The sequence below is a fragment of the Buceros rhinoceros genome, unplaced genomic scaffold, assembly GCF_000710305.1.
Source record: "Buceros rhinoceros silvestris isolate BGI_N320 unplaced genomic scaffold, ASM71030v1 scaffold15202, whole genome shotgun sequence".
NCBI classification, from domain to species: Eukaryota; Metazoa; Chordata; class Aves; order Bucerotiformes; family Bucerotidae; genus Buceros; species Buceros rhinoceros.
In genome coordinates, this window is record NW_010400812.1 from 20,854 (window position 1) to 35,301 (window position 14,448).

The 14,448-nt window shown below is 40.1% G+C and overlaps 1 protein-coding gene across 1 annotated transcript in view; it reads left to right on the forward strand.

The window, feature by feature from the left end:
- The window catches only part of AIM1 (absent in melanoma 1), a 40,708-nt gene that overhangs the window by 19,955 nt on the left and 6,305 nt on the right, over positions 1-14,448 (forward strand). Inside the window, exons 13-18 of the mRNA XM_010132045.1 lie at positions 5,101-5,227; positions 5,406-5,438; positions 7,110-7,219; positions 7,487-7,616; positions 11,286-11,425; positions 13,522-13,645. Of these exons, the coding sequence (XP_010130347.1) occupies positions 5,101-5,227; positions 5,406-5,438; positions 7,110-7,219; positions 7,487-7,616; positions 11,286-11,425; positions 13,522-13,645 (664 nt within the window). The remainder of the gene's footprint in view (positions 1-5,100; positions 5,228-5,405; positions 5,439-7,109; positions 7,220-7,486; positions 7,617-11,285; positions 11,426-13,521; positions 13,646-14,448) is intronic.

Genomic DNA, 14,448 nt, shown 5'->3' on the forward strand with positions numbered 1-14,448 from the left:
AGAGTCGTCTCTGAAAGTTGGGAAACAAATTGTGGGTTGCCTATAATCCCTTTGTGTAGTTGTTCAGTGAAATGTGCGTGTTGCAGCTAAGATAAGAATCATACTTGAGTTTGAGCATTCTAGTAATTAAGAGTGACTCTAATATTCTGGTAGAAGCAGCTAGAAGTCATTACAAACAAAACTCTTGTCCCGCAGACTCTGCTGCTGCTCCTGTAATCTCACCTTGCGGTCTCTTAAAGATGTATTTCGTAGCAATAAGATTTAAGAAGATTTAGATGCATGGTTCACAGCAGATGACTAGCACTCAACTCTTCAGTCTTTTTGTTTCCAAAGAGGCTGTGAGCGTTTGGGGGTTTTGTGGTGGTGGTCTTAATGGTGGTGGTTAATGTATCAGAAGGGGTGAATGATTCACATTAGGTTATGCTTGGTAATAGAATGCTTTATTTTAAGTGTTAAGTAACTGTTCAGGTAGAAAATTCTATCTCTCTTCCAAGAAGTCAGTTACAGAGCAATGAAGATTGAGAAGTTTCCTGAAGCTGTTTAGATTGTAATGTAGATGATGCCAGAGTGAACTGTGGCAGATTCAGTAAAAGCTTATCATAATATTTCAAAGTAACCTTCCTGGTATCATACTGAAAATACTTAATTAAAAAAAAAAGTGAAAAATCTAAGAAGCCCTGAGCCTTTCATAGCAATATTTTAACTACAGGTAAGCAGATATAGCAGTAACAGATAATGGATGATCTGTATTTCCCATATAATTAACTTGATTACTCTGTAATTTAAAAGGTATCTCAAAGAAAGGAAACATGATACTGTACTGCACTTTAGATACTACTGAACAAGTTCTAAGCTAAACTGTATCGAAACCATGATGCTGAAGACAGCCCAGCTCTGCATTTGGGGAGTGAATATGATTTTTTGGGATAATTCAACACTGGCTGCATTAAAATTTTCAGCTATTGTGTTTTTGAAGAAAGTTGCCCAGCAATATTTTAACATCTTTGCTAAATCCATTATAAAGGCATGCTGAAAAAATATCCTAAGGTGATGATGACTTCTTTAAAAATGAAAATGTTTTGGTCTTGAGCATTCTTCAGAGACTGGCCAAGCATAAAATACAGGGCATTTTATTCTCGGGCCATTGTGGCAAGAGATGGCAATCCAGAATGCCTGAAAATGGGAAAGGCCTTTCTTCTTTTAAGTAGGGTTTGATCTTTACTTCCAAATTGGCAGAATTCGAAGTGGCAGAAAGTGAAAGTATTTACTAGCAACAGGTAACACCCTTTACAAGTTCAAGCAAGTGCTAAAATCAATGGTTGTTTTGATTTCCTCTCTACTTAAAAACTCTTCAAGCTTATAGTGAATAGTGATGAAAATCACAGGCATTGCATGTTTGAAGTGTGCCTTTTTGTTATCCATAAATGCAACAAACTTTTGCCAAAAATACTGAAAAAGCCCCGGTCTCTTAGTTGTTCCTTTTTGAACTTGGTGGAAGAACTTTTCCAGGTTTGTTTTTTTTTATGTAGGCGTTTGTTTTACTGTGGTCCTGTAATCAGACTGGTTTTCCCCTAATTTTCAAGTAATTACCTCACTGTGCAGATTTGGCTGCTTCTAGTGCATAGTGATGGATAGTGATACTATGGAAATCATTAGGTGATGAGTAGTTCTTATACAGGAGCCAGAATGTAGTAAATGTAATCTAGATTCACTCAGGAAGGTAACATGGGGGGAACTGAAGAGACATGAGGCGCAAGAACAAACCTCCACTGGCAGCTGAAAAGGGCAAGAGCCTGTGGGTACCCTGCAGGAGAGCATTTCAAAGCTTCCCCTTCTCTCCATTGCTGAACTGACGTTCAGAAAAACCCTTCAAGGAGTCATGAAATTAAAGTTCGCAAGTCCCTGGGATACTAGGAATCACAAGCATGAAGGGGTAGGATAAAGAACTGGCTTTCTCTCTTCCTTATAAACAAAATTTTATTACCTATGTTACTCATGCTACAAATCTGCGAGTGCCAGTCCACTTCCTGGCCCCTCCTCGTCTGTCTGAATAGCATGTATAGGCCAATTTAACCCATTTTCTCCATGTAGTATTTAAAGATTGCGGAGTCTGTTTCAGACCCAAAAGAGTACTTCTGTGCCTGAAAGCTTACTTGTTTTTTTTAACAACTAAGACATTTAGTTTAATGAAGGTGTTTCCTTTTCTTCAGTAGCTGAGAGCGAAGGTCCTTCCAGGATTTAGGTAATCTGTCCTATCCTAAACTGAGTCTCAGCAATGCAAAATTATCCCTCTCAGCTGATGTTAGAAATAGCGTATGTGATGAGAAATGTCCAGTGTTTTAAAAGACAACGTTAAGTACCATGGGTTAACCATGGGCAAAGCTGATTTTTGGTAAATTATCTGTGCCTGAGTTCTTTTCTTGGCTGTTTTTCTGGACCCCGTTTGGAGCTGTGCTTTCTAGACGTCTTATATGTAAGACTTTGGGAAAGATACTGTGTGTGTAACAGTAAATGATGCTTTTCTCTGCATTTCTGGTTCCAGGGGTGTTGATGGTGCAGAGGAGCAAAGGTCTCCAGCACCACCCTGCCAGCAACCTGGGACAACACTGGTGCTCAGCCTAACTAAGACAATTTGTGGGGCTGAGGGTTACAAAAACTGTTGGGTTAGGAGAACTTGCACCCTGTGGGGCAGGGTTGTTGTTGCCATGCTGCAGAGCAGCGTGGTGCCTGGCAGCTGGGATGTGGCTCTCGCTCACTTACGTAGGTGATGTCTTGCTCTCCAGGCTGTTCCGTTAAGTCAGAAGCTGGATTAAGGCTGTGCTCCTTCCTAGGCATAGTCTCGAGGTCTGACAGGTTTAGCTGGTACTGGATTCAGCTGCCTGTCCTTGATGTTGTTAATACTACTCTCAGCAGCTTGTATGGGCCTCTGAATGAAGTTGAAAAGCCCAAGTATTTCACCAATAAGCCCCGACTCTAGAAACTCTTAACTGCATGGGCTGACTTGCATGGGAGAGGGTCCTTAACTAAGTTAACTCCCATTGATTTCAACATAAAAGTGCAAGCAAACTATGTTTGTTACTTCTGTATTCGGGCTTTTTTTTAGATGGGGGTAAGAAAGTAACTGCTCTTGCGAGAATCTTAGGAGGCATCTGGCATGTTTCATCATTCACTTAGTATCAGAAATGTTTGCATTGTTGTCAAACAAATTAAATTGTCATGCACTGTAATTGCACCCTGGCATTTGTGCGCTGAAAAATCCCAAGAGTGTCTGCTCAAGAAATTTGTTAAGGAAAACCTCATTTTCACAGCTTTTGGTATATGTGGCATATGGGTGCCTCACGCCTGAGACATTGGAACTGTCTGCTCAATTTATTGTACATACCAATGTCTCTTTGATGAATTACTATGACGTGATTTTGAAATGTGCCTTGAAATATGCCTTAAGTAATTAGCCCATAACAAGTTGGAATAATTGATTGTATCTGAGGCAAACCAAGAGATGTGAATCACCATGTGAGTGTCTGCCATGGACAAGTAATACACAGTTCATACGCTCAGCACATACGTGTTGATGCAGCTTTATATCACAGAATCATCTGGCTGGAAGAGACCTTTAAGATCATCGAGTCCAACCGTTCCCCCTGCACTGCCAGGGTCCCTAAACCATGTCCCTCAGCACCACACCCACACAGCTTTTAAACACTTACCCCATCCCTGGAAGTTACCCGCTTCTTACATTTGCAGAGATTCTGTGTTTGTTCTTGCAATAAACTTATCAGAACCCAGTTGCTCAACACACGTTTTGATGTAGATTTAGCTTCCACTGCAGTTTATAAGTTCCATACCATTTTGTTGCTTTATGATGGGAAATTTTTTGTTACTGTTGAAACTGTAAGAAGACTGCACTTAAAATGGGCTTTGGCATTACCTAGTATGCACTTGTTGCGCAATGCGTTGGCTAAAATTGAAAGCTGGTTGACTATGAGTACATCATCTTGTAGAACCAGGAACCAGCAAGGTGTCCCAATCCCTGGATAAACATGAATGAAACAATGATAATGGGCTGTTACTCTAGCCAGTTCTAATATCGTCACTCAAAAACGAAGGAAACGAGAGAAAAAAAAAAGAAAGATTTGAAAAAAGAACCAGAATGTAAATATGGGGTAATTTGGGAAGTCTGGCAGTGAAAGGCAACAGAAGCCATGAGGTTGCTACAAAACCAAAGGTAGTGCTGATGTGGGAACGCTTTATCTGGGCTTTCGGTATGGAGTCAGGGTTAGAAAAACACCGTAATGGAAGGTTTAGTGAGTGTCGTAGACTATGCATAGCAAGACCAGCTGATAGCAGGTACTTCAGAGCAGAAATAAAGTGCTGTGGGGGTAATTGGAAGTTGGAGAGAGATATGTCGTGCATTGGTCACTTTTCTAATAGTTCAGTAGTGTATCTCAAAAGGACAGTGTCTTTCAAAGTGGTGTGTTCTGACTGAGGCAGCTCATGAGGGCAGAAATCTGAGTTCATGGCCTGTGTCAGGAAAGAGATCTGACTGAGTAGTTATAATAATGTCTTTGAATTTAAATATATTAATCTGGTCAAATAAATATATTAATCTGGTTAAATTCAACACAACTGAACTGTAGGTAGAGGCAACATTAAAATTCACTATTGCTATCTTTACCGCCCGGATGACTCTGAAAGTTAGTTTTATCAAAAAAACTGTATTCTGATACCTGTCTGGTTTCCTAGAGAAGAACTTATCTAGATAGAATAATAGAATTGTGAAACATCTTGAAATACCTTTACTTGAGACAGCTTTCAGGGTATCTAGCAGGTGATGTATTTGAACTTGTGGTCTGCTTTAGCTAATTCTGTTATCAACGTAGTAGGGTGAATGCAAGTGAAATTTGCATAGATTTTGGAGTATCAGATACACAGGTTTGTTCAGGGTTTTAATAGCATCACAGTTCAGCACTCGAGGGGAGAAATTTTTTATTTGCATTAAGAGTAAGTAATGAATATACACAACTTTTGTGGTGTGTATTTTTTTGTTGTGTATTTTGCAAAAGGAGTCTGACTTCTGTTGCCCTCTTCTGTCTCTCTTAGGTGGGTGGCTTATGAGAATCCTGAGTTTACAGGGGAGCAGTATATACTGTCTAAAGGGTTATATCCCAGCATTGAGGCATGGGGGGGAAAGAACTGCAAAATATCTTCAGTCCAACCCATCATTATGGTAAGGAGTTCATTTTATACTTGTTTGGGAAGTTTCTCTGAAGTATTTTGAGCTATACTTCTGTCAAATTCACTTTATTTACATTTGGTAAACAATAATTAATAGAAAACTTTTGTATGTATTTTATCACTGTTGAAAATACTTTTTTCCTTTTTCTTTTCCTCTCCACATTTTGCAGGATATTGTTGGCAGCGAAAGAGGTACAGTCAAGGTAAGATACTTTTCTAAGTGCATGAAACATTGTGTGTAGTGTTTGTAACACGTATAAAGAAATAAATGGTGTTTTGTCTAGTGTGACAGCCACGTGTTTGCATAGATGGTTGGCTGGTCATACAAGGAGTGAGAACTGCAGGTGAAGGAACGCTGCTCTCCAGGCCTCTCAAGTCAGGAAGGTGGCAGGTGCCATCAGAACTTTCTCAGGGCACAGGCAATGTTTTGTTTCAGCAAGTGAGCTGTTTTGGGGTATTGGTGATTGTTCGGAGGAGCTGGAGCCTGCAGCCCTCTATGTGGAGGTGCAGATACCTAAATTCTGTTGCTGAGGTGAGGGCTGATGTTGTGACTTAGTTCCTTTTTGAACCTTGTTCTTTGGTTAACAGTTCTGCTAATGGTGGTTGCACTTTAAGGGAATCTCGTTCATGCACAAATACTGCAGAGTTGTGCTTAAAGGTTAATGCCATCTTTGTGGCATTAACTGAGAGAAGGTAATGGCAGGGAGAACGTGTCTGTTCAGTGAATTAACGTATTTTTACGTTGAACTGCTTCCTGTGTGCAAGTACCAATACGTAGTTTTGACATTGAGGCTAATGGTCAGCTTTCTTCATCCTTTCAGAATTCTGAACCTTCTCACGTTTGTCCCTGTACAAATTTTCTTTTACTTTTGTTTCAGTCAAAATGGTGAGTATACCATGGAACTAAAATCCAGGGAGATGAGTCTTGGATCTGTCTCGTTCCTCTTGCTGGATTAGTAGCGTCCCTCCCTGGAACTGCAGGGTAGGGATATGGGGAATAAAAATCTCAAGGCTGCTTACTTTCAGCCGTGTGCATGAAAAATTATTTGCATCTATATATTATGTGTCTATTAAGTCCTTATCCTAAGGAAAGAAAGAAGTCATGGCTTGTAGTCAACAGTCTGCATTCCTCGTCAGCACGTTCCTCTTTGGAGAACGCTGTACATGCCCACACTCGTATCGCTGTTAGGAGTGAATAAAGCTGGTAGGCATGTGATAATGTGAATGACTTCTCTGTGATCAGGGGTCATTATCCTCTAACCGAATTAGCAGGTTTGCTGCTTAGAAATGTTTTTCTTTTTAATGTAGACAAAAGGCTCTGGGTGATGTATCCTCTCTCATCCTCCAAGCAGAGAAAGAACAACTGACATGACTGTAGCTAGAGCTGTAACAGGCACATAAAGCCAAGCCCGTCTACCCTGGGAATACCTACCTGTCTGATGTGCCAAGATTATGCACCGTTTATGTTCTGAGAGACAGATAGTTTTCATTTAGCAGGAAGAGTATGTATTTTGGAGATTAAATGGATTAATAATCCAAAACTTTTTGTAGCCCCATACTAAAGATGTGCCTATTGTGGCCATTCCATGGGAATTCAAAAATCTCCAGCAGGCAGTCCAAGGAGCTATCTTTGTTAGTGTTGTTTTAATTATTTTGTGTGTTACTGAGTGATTTACAGCCAGAAGTAATTTTTGGTTACCTTGTTACCTTGAACGAGGATTGCAACACTGAAGAGGTAACAAAAAAATCCATGTAACTGAGGTGTTTTAAGTACTAATGAGCTGTTCTAGTCTAATCGTAGAAGTAATGGTAGAGACGTGTTACTGATGGTTGAAGAATGAATTGTTTTTAAGTATGTTTATAACTTTTTAAAGGTCCAGTTATTTTCAGAGCCTGAATTCAAAGGTGACTGCCAAATAGTTGAGAAAAACACAAGATGTATTGATTCATTTGCTGTGAAGTCTTCAAAAATTTTAGATGGCAGGTAAGTTATATTGAACCAATACTACAAAATCACTAAAATGGTACAAGTTTTAAAAAAGCAACCAGCTTTCTGAAACCTGAAGTGGTTTCCCATGTGGTAGTTTACAGAGAACAGCACTTCGCGGTTTAGACATCAACCTTTAGCTTGTCAGGACAAACATTGTAAATAATGTTTCTGTCAGTAGCTCTTGCTAAAACTGAGAAACCCTAGCATCATGTTACGTGTGCGGAATTCTTAAGAGGCAATTTCTTCTCCTTCTTCCTGCAGCTGCATAGTGTATGACCAGGAGGATTTCTCCGGTAACCAGTATGTGTTGGAAGAAGGAATCTATCCTGATCTGACAGCAATGGGTTGTTCACCCCAAGCAGTTCTAAAATCTTTGCGGATTGTAAATATTGTAAGTAAAGCTATTAGAAATGTTGTGAAGGAAAGATAAATGTACACTGATGACTCTGACCTCCACATCCTTTTGCAACAGGGATGCACAGCCAACAGAGGAGTATTTCTGGGTTTATTTTTTTTCTATGCAGTACCGGTTAAATGTTCAAAATGCAGTCAGGTTGGTTTTTTTGCCTCTGTGCTGTTTTGGCAAAGGAGAGGACCCCACAGAAGCAGCTGCCTGGGGTCAGTGTTCTTAATAACAGCTTATCAAGGGACTTCTCTGAAAAGAAGCAAGGATACATCAGATAAGACTCCTTATTTCCCAGCAGAAGAGATCTCTTGGACTGGGTTGAGAAACGTCAGCAGGACAGCATGAAGGTCTGTACTGCAGACCTTGGTCTTTATGTGTATTTAAAAAGCAGACTTAACTAAGCAACTTTGCATGAAATACATGTAATTATGAAACATTATTGCTATCATCAGGGAAATACAGTTTGAGTTAATCACAAAATAACGCACCCTTCTAGATAAAGTAAAGCAACACCCAGTGCCTTTTGGCAAAATCAGACAGTGGTGTTGTTATGTGTGGTGGATACAAACTAAACAACATTTACATATTTTGTAACTCATCAGCGGTGAGGAATGGGTTTGCTCAAGCCCATAACCAATCATTATGGATCACTTTTGGAATCTGCAAGTATCTTATAAGATCAAAGTAGTTACTAGCAAAATGTGGCCAAGAATCCAGGAACTTACGGCGATATGAAGAGATTGTAGTAATTTTTAAAAAGGAGGCCTACACTATTGACTCTCTTCTTTGAATCTGGCAACTTTATTGCACTCCACGGTAATTTTGGTAACCCGTCAGTGATGTAGCAGTTGACGAAGGAGAACTAAAATGTGTCATCCTCTTTCATGTCTCTGGAGCGTTTTGGTGTACAGTGTAAACAAACATCTGCAGCAAGTATGTCTGCCTTCTGAATTCTTTGGCTGCCTAGTAGGCAGTTCCTATTAAAACAAGAGAAGTCTTTCCAGCCAGCCTTGGTGAGTGATCACCGTAAATGAAATGCGTTCTTTTGCACATGTCAGTATCCATTTCTTGGGTTTAAAATGCTTGTTTCAGGCTGGAAGAATCATCTTACTTTGGGAAGATTTATTATTTGTGACAGACTGTTGTGTTAAAATAGCCAAATGCCTGTTCTGTGCCTCTTGAAGTTCTTATAACTTCTGAAACTTGTTGTAGCCCCGCGGTGTATCACCCTTCAGACAGCAGCACAGAGCTGCGTCTGTCTGGAAGTGACACGCTCCTGCTTCCTTCAGAGGCTTAGCACCTGTGGAGAAGAGGAGGATGGTTTGCTTTGCTCAATGGTTTATTAGCAAACCAGAATACAGAGGATTAAGAAGTTAGGTGGAAATGATCATGTTAATACTTGAACCTTATTATTTTAGGTACTAGTTTCACCTGTCACATTTATTTTGGGACTGTGGTTTTTGGCAGTGCCAGTCTTAATTCTTCCCCACCATCTGACATTCCCATAACTTTCCTCATGACTTTTCTTTGACATTTCTATACAAGAAGCACCTTTGCTATTTTAATAAGTCACGTTACTATACTTACCTAGTTTAACTCCCCTTTGCAGGGATCCATTTCTAAGGGACCGTAAAAAAAAAAATGAAAGAGGTATTTGATAAATTTGGAAGTGAAAGTTAAAAGGACTTTTATTCATTCATAAGCTCAAGGGTTTTGATTTTTTTATACCACTGTATCTTTGCTTGATTGTGCTTGCTTTGCGTGCTCCACGTGGTTGTGCTGCAGATAGAAAATAGCATTTTTCCTTCTTGAATTTGGTACATGTTCTTTTTTGTGAACTTACTATAAAAGCAACTGTGAGTGTGGTTTATGCTTGAACGGTCCTACTGAAAATACTTCTTTTTAGTGAGCAACTCTGTGAAATAACTAAATGTAGATTTGCAGGAGCACCAACTTTGTACAGTGCAGTACATGGGAAATGCTGAAAGAAAACTTGTGAGCTGACCTTACTCTTCTCTCTGTGGGGAATGTTTTGTGTAACAGTGTTGCTGCTGAATCTGAAAAATGCCCAGAGTGGAAGGTGTGGCAGAAAATTGAAGGATTTCTTTTTCTGTCTGTGTTTTCTTTGTAAGTAGGTTATTTCTCATGGGCTGCTGCCTGACCAGTTGCGTGTCTCAGAGTGCAGGTGTAGGTCTGTAAAAGGGCTGAGGGGTCAGAGACGCTGGGACATCATCACTGTGTGACTGTTCCTGTTGGCCTCCTTAGCCATGATGATGTGTGACAGTCTAACTGATATTATCCTTTCATGGTGGGGACATGAGCATACTTTGATTTTGGAGTAAGGTGAAAGGCCTCTCCTGGCATTTTCCGCAGCCTGGCAGCATGTGTGCGATCAGGAAACATACCTCAGCTGCTGTGCAATAACCTGGACTGCTCCAGAGGTAATGGTGATGCTCATGCAACTGGGCCATTAAACATCAAAGGGAAGATTAAAGAAGGATTTAATCACTGTCTAGAAATTGGTAGACATGAGGGCTTGCCTACCCAAGTCACATGGAAGCACGAGTATCTGCTGCCATGCCTGTATGGAGCCACCTGTGCCTTGGAGGGCCTGTTTCCATGCCTGAGGCCAGGTGGGAGTCTGTCGAGACTTGGCGTCATGTCGGGTGTTCCCGATCCAGTTGATACATTCTGAGCTGAACGTGTGCCAGCAGGATGGAGCTCTTCTGGCTGTGGTGCTGGTTTTATGCAGTTGTTGCTGAAGGACTTGCAAGAAAGGGAGTGAGTGGCAGGGTCTTTTCTACCTATGAGTGTAAACTGTATCATCAAGACATTTGGGCTTCATTGACTTTACCCTGAGGGATTTCAAATCCTGACCTCCCAGCTTCCTTCCAGGGGAAGGTTTTAATTGTGAGAGGTTATTTCCAGTCCACTACCGATACCTTGCCACGCAGAAAAGAGTCCAAGGTTTGTTATCCAGAAGACACTGAAAGTGGATTTAGTTATACGGGGAGCTTCGTGTGGGCAGAATCTCTTTGATGCCAGAAGCGTTTTGACAAAAAGGGAGAAGAATCGGCTCCCCACAGCAATTTGGAGGATTCAGATGTTTCAGTTTTCGCTTGAGTCATCAATTTTACCTTGGAAATGTGTGTCTTGAAGCTTTTGTCTGGTCAGAGACTGGTGCCATAACCTACTATAAGACTTAAGAATGAGAGCAGGAAGTGATAAGCAGTGCTGACAAGGCTGTCATCGTTTGAAGCTGTAGCATTCAATCTTATTGTGTGTTCAAATCTGAAGATGGAAATTCCTACAAGGAGTGGGGTTTAGTGCAATGGAGGAGGGATATGGCATTAATTAAAATGTATTTCTGGACGTACTTAAGATATTATGCAAGAGTCAACCATGGAGACATTTCTGTGTGCCTTGAGATATGGAAGTTCTATGTTCCATGCAGAAAGATCCCTTTATAATGACTTCTTATTACTGCTTTTATTTCAAGTAACCTGTTTCAGAGCAAAAACATTATTTGTGGTCTTTGATAGTAAAGAATGAAGAATAAACCTCTGAAACAAAAGAGCTGTGTGGAGTAAGATGTTCACAGTGCCCACCTGCAGTTCTAACATCCTGTAAAAGTGCTCCGTCGTCTTTTTGCAGGAGTTGTCTGAGCCGTGCATAGCTCTTTTTGAAAAGGTGGGTTTCCAAGGAAAGAAAGTCGAATTCAGTACAGAAATCTTAAACCTCCGGTTCCTGGGATACAATCCTCGAATAGCTTCAGTTCAAGTCCTTGGTGGCATGTAAGTTTAAAATCACTTTTTGATTCTTTAGAATGATGTACTTATTCAACAGAAAAATTACAGACAGTAGAAACCGAGGAGTATGAAATTAGAATATCATGATGTGTGCAGTGCATTAATGCAGGTTGTTCTTACAGAACCTTTTCACCTCCTGTTTCAACGTGTTATCGCTGACTGCTGCCCTGTGCTAGAAGTTAAAATGAGTTTGAGTAAAGCTCACAAGGAAACTGGTGTCTTCTCTCATGCCACATTATAAAAGCCGGCTTGCATAGCATCCTCAAACTGCCATGCTCTTGGTTTAGCTCTTCGTTGCGATAAAATAATTTGGTTTGTGATCTGTGTCGTAAGTTCAAAAAAATGTTTCAGTAAGTCTTCACATTCGTCCTTTTTACCTAGACGTTATGGACACAGTGGTACAATCTTCTTTACTCCTTTTGGCATTAGTAATAATCCCTTTTACTTCAGAAACGCTCTTGGTTTTTAGCTTTTTTTAAGCAGGTGTGTTCTCTAAATTTACGTTTGAAGATTACATAGAAGATTAGTCTGCAATGAAGTTCAAAAATTGTCTGGAAGCTTTTTGTGAACAACTCTGCTATCTTCTTTCAGCGTTCCAGCAGATCTGCTAAATTTCTCTTTCTGTGTTTTTCCTGTTCTTAACCTCTGCCTCCCAAGATACTTGCCCTAAGTATATGTTCATTTTTTCCTAACTTGAAGAATCTGATCCATATTTCATAATATGGATACCATAGATCCATGCTACTGTTGCTTTGCATTTAAATGTGTTCTTTTGAAGAGGTAAATTTGCCAGGTGTGTGCTAGAGAGATGCTGTTGGATAGCTTAAGGCTGCCCTCAAGTGGATAGCTAATACTACATCTGAAAGAAAACCGCTTTTCCCTTCTGGGGAAGCTGGTCAAAGGGTTTCCTTAGCACACTGAACTGAATTTTGAAACATAAAGGTCATAAGAAAAGGTTCTTAAGTCTCCTGAGACTTCAGTGTCTTTCACCATAACCACGATATACTTGATTCTCGCTTTCCACTCCATGAAATAACATGGACTCAGACTTGTAAGTTACTTCTTTGCCAAGAACTTTGTTACCATGATTCCAGGTGATGGAGTCATGAATTGTGTGTGTTTCTTGTCCACTTAATGTATATGTTTTTTCTGGTTGATCACTGGAAACCTATAGTGTATGATATGAAAATTCTGATCCCATTAGCAGCGTCAGCTGCTGAAATGTGTCAAAATACAGGTTTCAGAGTGTCCTTGACCCTACTGCCTCCCTTATTGAAGAGGTATTTCATCTCCTCTTCCTTTGCTAAGAGACATCTGTTTATAATCCTTTTAATTTCATACCTGAGAACAGATGTGCATTAGGCTGTGGAAAAGCACCAAAATTAAGGTGAGTGTGCTTCTTCTGGATGTAGATGTCTACTGACAAATCGGTCAGAGGAAAGGAGGTAACAGCAGAATGTGCATATTGAGTGTTTATGACCTCAGAAACCTGTGGCTATAGGACAGCCCCAGCAAATCGGTGCAAGAAAACCCAACAAATTTCACCGTATTGCAGCCTATTTCAAAGTGCGGTTGGATGTGTGCTAGGAAATGCTCAACAAAATGTTTCTATGTGCTTGTTCTCTTCGCCTTTTTTTTTCCTCCCTGCCCCTCTTTGGATATTTGGAAAGAAGAAGGGTGTTCTGAAATTAAAACCTCTATGAAGATACCCTAGAAATATACAGATATATGTATATATAGATACCCTAGCATATCCAGATATGCTGCTTGAGGAGGCAAAGTACCTTCTGAAAACACGCTATTTAAAAGTTGGGCTCTCCCTTTAAGGTAAGGAAATGCTTTGTTTCAATCAGCTTGTAATTTTTTATATAACAGGATTTTAAAACGTATACTCCCGTGTGCTCGTCTTAATGCCGTTGATCTAAATCAGGACACGGTTCTGCTATTTTTGAAGGTCACTGGCTTTCCAAAGCTAAACACTACTACTTTGTGGGACAGACTTCCATCACACCTATTTGTTGATTCCAAAGCAGGATTTAGTAGTAAAAGCATTCTGTCTTTTTCTTCTTTTTTTCTTATAGATGGATAATTTATGAGCATAGTAATTACAGGGGGCGTCAGATGTTGTTATCACCGAGTGGAATTCCAGATTGGTATAAAATGAGTGGCTATTGTCAGATAGGTTCTCTGAGACCTTTACTGCAGGTGAGTAGGCTCTGACTTGGGATTGGCAAGTGCTAATTGATATTTTGCAGTGGGGTTGGGGGGTATTATACAGTTGAAAGCAATGTTACAGTCTTGCTGCATGTCACAAGCTTCAGCAATGGCAGTTGTGTAAAGAAATCACTCTACAGTTTGCTTGTAATTGAAGATATATGCTTATCTACATGGCTTTGCAGTTCTAGAGCTTAAAATGTTCATTAAGCATAGACTTTAAGCCAAAGTAGAAAGCCAGCATATAAGGATTGGCTATATTATTTTAACAAATAATGGCTATAACTACTGTATATACATATTTTGCTTTGTAATTGGTGACCAGTCTGATCACTGGCGTACTGTCTGTGCCATCTGCATTATTTTTGCAACAACAAGAAAACTGGCCAACAAAATGGGATACTTCAGTTAGTAGTGATTTTGTCTTGATTTAGAGGGGAAGGTCCTTCCCTGCTTATTAACTGGCAGAATAATTTGCAAATCTAATGCAGAACTTATTCTTGTGGTGTCCTTTTCATTTTATCCTCTAAATGAGGACCATGTGATTTGGTCCAGTGGTGCAGCAGTCCTGTGAGCTTCAACATTTGAGGCTCTTGATGAGCCATATTTTACTGAGGAAACAACGTTTTCTAGTTCACGGATTACTTGTACCTGTCACCAGATGCATCCACTTGCTGCAATGGCATTGCTCTTTGTATAGCCTGAAGCAGAGTTAGGAATAGTGCACTTTGACTATCCTGGCCAACAGCTTGTCTAAACAGAAATGTTCATGTGTATTAAGCCACAGCAGGCAT